Source organism: Centruroides sculpturatus, unplaced genomic scaffold, assembly GCF_000671375.1.
Source record: "Centruroides sculpturatus isolate CEXI.00-Female unplaced genomic scaffold, Cexi_2.0 scaffold192, whole genome shotgun sequence".
NCBI classification, from domain to species: Eukaryota; Metazoa; Arthropoda; class Arachnida; order Scorpiones; family Buthidae; genus Centruroides; species Centruroides sculpturatus.
The window spans coordinates 749669-755321 of NW_019384565.1; the positions used below are offsets into that span (position 1 = coordinate 749669).

Here is a 5653-nt window from a genome sequence, read left to right on the forward strand (position 1 = left end):
CCCCCGGGGGAGAATTTCGAAAAATCCCTTCTTAGTGTGCGTTTTCGTGACGTACCCTATCTGTGTACCAAATTTCAACTTTCAACTCCTAACCGTTTGGCTCATATCCATAATGTATATAGAAGTTTTAATCCTGTCTCTCTCCCCCCGGGGGAGAATTTCGAAAAATCCCTTCTTAGTGTGCGTTTTCGTGACGTACCCTATCTGTGTACCAAATTTCAACTTTCAACTCCTAACCGTTTGGGCTCTGCGCTTATTATTATTATTATTATTATTATTATCAACCCGTCTCGATTATATATTAGATGCGTTTCGAAGAATGCACTAGTAGATTAGTTATCATAAACATATCTTTTCTGAATCATGTATACCTTGTGACTTATCGTCCTGAGAATTGAAAAACTAAGAAGATAATCAGGTGTATACATCATACCTCAAGAATGCATTCATTAATGGTTGTATTCTTATATAAGATAGAATTTCACTCACGACGCTACTTTTAAGGAACGTATCTAGCATATTAACCGAGGACTGTCTGTATTATTTAATACTATTTGCTTAAATTAATATATTATAGTTTTATATAAAGACAACAAAATTATTATTTATAATAGTTACATACCACGTTTAATTTTCCCCACAGCAATCTAGTCTCTAATAAGTTAAAATTGGTTCTGAAACCATTCTCATCTAGATTAATAACACCAGTTAATCCTTCATAATTAATCTGAGAAATAAATAATAATAATTCTATAATTATTTTAACTGCATGATTGGCGAATTAACAAAGCAAATAACTACAGTAAGATTAATTTACTGATTTCATTGCATCGATTATAATTTTTCCTTGTGACCATTTATTTGTTGAGTTACATGAAAGCGAAACGGTAGTCGGTTGAAGATAAGATCCAAGCTTCGTCAGAGCCGTTGCAAAATAAAATACTGCATCATACATAAGTGCAAACTGTGTCTATTAAATTAATAAAAAAAAATTCAAAATAAATTAGAAATAATAAAATTATAAACAATAAATATAAAACTACATAATTAATTATACTTAAGAAGTGGTATGTAAAACATTTGTAAGAATTATATTATATTACGAATTAGTAATGAAATTTTGGAATTTAAATGAATTCATAAAAATTTAAATTTGCTGAAATATTTCTATTTATTAAATAATAATATGTAAAATCAATAAATGGGAAAAAAACTGTTTATATATTTACGGTATTCAAATAAGGCTTGATTTTTTCTTTTACACCAATATGAGAAATTCCTGTCTCCATTTCCTTTATAATTGTTTTATATTGATAGTGATTGGTATTTACAATTTGAAACATAGTAATATTGCAATAAATTCCTTGAAACTGTTTAAAATCTTGTGTGTGAACATCCTGTAGGAAGAAAGAAAAATCAGCAATGATGAAGAAAATTCATATTAAAAAGTTAAAATTTTTCTCACCAAAGAAGTGAAGAAAAAATTGTGATAAAAGTCTATCATATTCATCTCTTTTGCCTTTAAATGCAATAATTAATATAATTATAAATAATCCTTAATAATTTAAAATATAGAAAACTATCAAAGTTTACCTGTTCTAAAACCCAAATTACATCCTGAGTACCAATATCGATTATATAATTTCTAATATTCATCTTCTTTGTTTCTTTAAATATTTTTCTTAGCTGTTGAGGATGCTCTAATTGTTTTATCGTGATATTAAGATTATTATCTAACTCCATGTTCCTCACTCCCGATAGAACTGCGCTTAGACGAATTAATGCTAAAATAATAAAATGTCATTTCATAATTAATGATAATTTAAATTTATAATTACAGAACTATTTCTCTAAAACTAACCTTTAGGATCTTGATATATAATAGCAAATGACTTCCATCGCTTGGATTCAATGAAATCCCTAAATGCATAACCTTTAACGTCTGCGTGAGGATGTAAAAATACTGTAGTGTTATTTGGTTTTGTTCTGTATTCCCAGCGATTTATGATAAGTGGAATTCCTACAGATTCCGTTACTTCTTGCACAGCTGCAACACTTCGAACTGACTGTGGCCCAAAAATTGCCGCTACACCTTCATTTACCATTTCACAAGCTAAAAGTATGAAGAAAATAATTATAATACAAATAAGATATTTACATTTTCTACAATAATTATTATTAATTATTTTAAAATACCTCTTTTAGCAGAGAAAAATCCATCATTTTTCTTTACTATACTGATGGAAGTTCGCAATTTCATATTACGAAGGATACTTTGATTTCTGTTAACTTGGTCCACGGCTAACCTGAAAGCCCATTGTAGGTATTCATAATGCTCTTCGAATATTGCACCTGATTGAATAAAGCAAATTTTCGTATCTATTAATTTGTCTCTTAAATCCTAACCGTAAACTAATCACATTTTGTTTTATAAATTTAGAAGTGAGAGAATAGAAGTGAAAATTCTCATGATATGAAAACAATTATAATTTCTTTTATATCTTCGGAGATATCGCACGAAAGTTAGCTGTACCCCAAGAGAATCCATATTTGCTACATGGATTCCATTCGGCGCACTCTATTCAAAACCTTAAAATTAATTAATTACTTTTTAAACTGTAGATAAACACTGTATTGTATACCATATAATATCTATACATAAGAAAAATTATAAATTTTATATTAGAATAGTATAACGATTGCTTTGTAGTGTAGTTTCAGTAATTACTGAATGTTTATTTGTGATTTTTATTTAATAAATTCATATTTAAAACGTTTTTAATAAATGACAGTGATATAACTCTTTATTCTCCGTGTACCTATTTTTACTTAACTCTTGTAACCAAAAAAAGGAGCAAGCATTGCCAACTTTTTCTTTTATGTTTTAAAGAACGTTGCAACAAATATAACCCTTTAATTTTGATTTTCTCTCTGACAAGTATTTATTTAAGATATTTAATTAATAAAAAATAATTATTTAGATTTTAAATCTAGATATATAAACNTTTTATCTTGTTATTTGCTTTGTCTTCGTCTATAAAAAGTCACATTTATTGATTGATTTTGATTGATCATTTAATAAATGATCAATCATTCTTTGACCAAACTTTACAAATGCAAAGCTTATATTTATAGATTTAAATGAACTCTATCAAACAATTTATTATCGATTACGTTTATTATCGATTCAAGACTACGTTCATATCTAACCTAACTAAAGGATCAATTCGCTTAGAAAGGAATTAAAATTGATCCAGAGATTTGTCAAGTGGATCCGTCATAAACTTTACATTGACTAATAATCGATTTAAAAGATCTTAATCTTAAAAAAAGCAATTGAATTTTTTCAATGTCAAGTGGTCATGGCGTTAAACAGTATTATGGATTTAAGCACTTTTATTTATACAGTCGAACACCCTATAACGGCTACTTCCCAACAATTGCCATTTCTAAATGGCGGCCACTTTTCAGGAACGTTTCTTTTTGAAATGCGTGGAAAATAATTTCCAAACAATAGCCAACTTTTTTTCCTGTCATTATCCACTTCTCAGAGATTTGATTATATATGTTATTAATATTATATTTTTTCATTAATTAAAGAATCATACAGGTTAATACAGGTATGACATATATGATCCTTGCACAATATACTGATACAGTGCAATATATACACACAATTAAATCAAAAATTACATTTTGTATCTATTCTATTAGATTTTATATTCAATTTTTTGCGTTAAAAATTCATATAAAAATTTATTTCTTAACAAAACGGACATTGCTGCAATATAACAATTGTCCAATCTCGTGTTTCCCATTACAAGAAAGGAAATTTCTCTTCAAAATTTCTCGGAAAATCGCAGTATTTCATAATAAATCTTATAGAAACGATTCTTTTCTATCTAATATACAATTTTATTGAGAAATAGTTATTCGGAAAAATTCAAGCAATAAAATATTTAGTATAGATTTATTGGCAACGATACAAAAATTAGATTCGGGTGAGTTAAAATTCGTTGTAACGATGTAGTATGGATTTGTAAGACAGTTGATTGGGAATTTTAAGAAGGAAGATAAATGTGTTCACATAATTCTTTGAAGTATTTACTGTTATTAAGGAGATTAAGGGTTTAAGAATGTTTCTTAAGAGTTAGATATTTTTGTAACTATATAATGTTTACAATCATATATAAATTTTCAACATGACTTTTTGAAAATATCTGATATAAAACCTGCAATCATCAATTTTAGTAGACGGATTATGGTCTTTCCTATATCCAGATTGCTTAATATTTATAATTGGCATCATTGTAAATGATGCTACTGAAAATGTAACCACCATTTCTATTTATAAATAGAAAGAAGATTAGCCTAAACAAAAGATTAATCGATTCTTTAAACTTGGATTAAACTAATTTCGTAATTCTATAGTCTATGATTAGAAGTAATCTGGGGTATAGTCTCTTAGACTTAGGCTATAACGTGCAGTTGATGTTCGAATACTGTATACAATGCAAGCCTCCCATTCCTATTAAATACCAAAACTTCGATATTATCAGAAGTAGTTAAATTGTAATTTAATTATAATTATGATATATTTCATCGCAGACATTTCATAAACTCTAAACCTAGTAGAAATAACGTATGTAGTAGCAATGGGTTCGTTTAGCTTGCTGCCATCTATTGGTGTTTGAGAAAACTTTTTCTTCTTCCCCTGCGCTTTTTAATTGTATTATATATGTATACCTAATAAAAATAGTTTTAATAATTAGAATTTCACATCTATTTCGTATATAGTTAATCGAAGCCATTCTTTCACCAAACTTACTACATCTAATCTGGATTTTCATCTATATAACTACAGTACGTTCTCGAGATTAACGAGGGATAAACGGACGGACAGGCAGACGAACGTCAGTGGGAATATATAAGAAAATTGCCTTATATGAAAACATTCTTATTACTAAAGTGACTAAAATAACGATTTTCATTAGTTAAGTGGAATGTTGTTAGTAGAAAGTTGAAAGTAATTAACCAAAATAGTACTTCTACTCGTGTCTAATTTTGTTTTTCTTTCTTTTTTTCCACGTAGTTTTTAAAGAAGACGAACGGAAATTATGTAATGATGTTGATTTAACTTACGTTTAAGGTGTCTGTAAGTTTAACTTGATATTGTTTACGTTCTGTTAAGTGAAGATTATATTTAATAACGAAATGATCTAACTTCCCTAAACAAATATAATCATTTTTTATTACATTATCTCTAAAATTTTATAATACAGTAGAACCTCGATTATCCGGACTAATTGGGGATGAAGGCAGTCCGGATACGGGAAAATCCGGATAATCGAAACAAATACTTTAATTTGTCTTTTAATGATAATACAACACGTTTTCTGTTCGATGACATATCGGTAATATTAAAAGCAAATGCTGTATTTAAATCGTGATCAAATTTTCAAGAAATCAAACGTTCGTATCGAATTTGGGATACTACTGACCAACACTAACAGACTATCTATTGTTTAAAAGGCCCTTTGGTGGCGCAAGAAGACGGATTTTATAAAATAAAAAGCAGTCGAAACTGCATTTTTATGAATAAAAATTTGACAAACTATTTATCGTTTTATGACGAGTAAAATTTTTTCGTCGC

At 28.1% G+C, this 5653-nt stretch overlaps 1 protein-coding gene across 2 annotated transcripts in view; it reads right to left on the reverse strand.

Moving 5' to 3' along the window:
* The window catches only part of LOC111624043 (glutamate receptor ionotropic, kainate 2-like), a 14062-nt gene extending 11574 nt beyond the window's left edge, over window positions 1-2488 (reverse strand). For both annotated transcript variants that reach the window (XM_023366822.1, XM_023366821.1), the window contains exons 1-7: window positions 2197-2488; window positions 1862-2113; window positions 1594-1784; window positions 1466-1519; window positions 1230-1397; window positions 818-970; window positions 623-727 (exon numbers count right to left, since the gene is read on the reverse strand). In XM_023366822.1, the coding sequence (XP_023222590.1) occupies window positions 623-727; window positions 818-970; window positions 1230-1397; window positions 1466-1519; window positions 1594-1784; window positions 1862-2113; window positions 2197-2260 (987 nt within the window). In that variant the 5' untranslated portion in view covers window positions 2261-2488. The remainder of the gene's footprint in view (window positions 1-622; window positions 728-817; window positions 971-1229; window positions 1398-1465; window positions 1520-1593; window positions 1785-1861; window positions 2114-2196) is intronic.
* Window positions 2489-5653: the final 3165 nt, after the last annotated feature.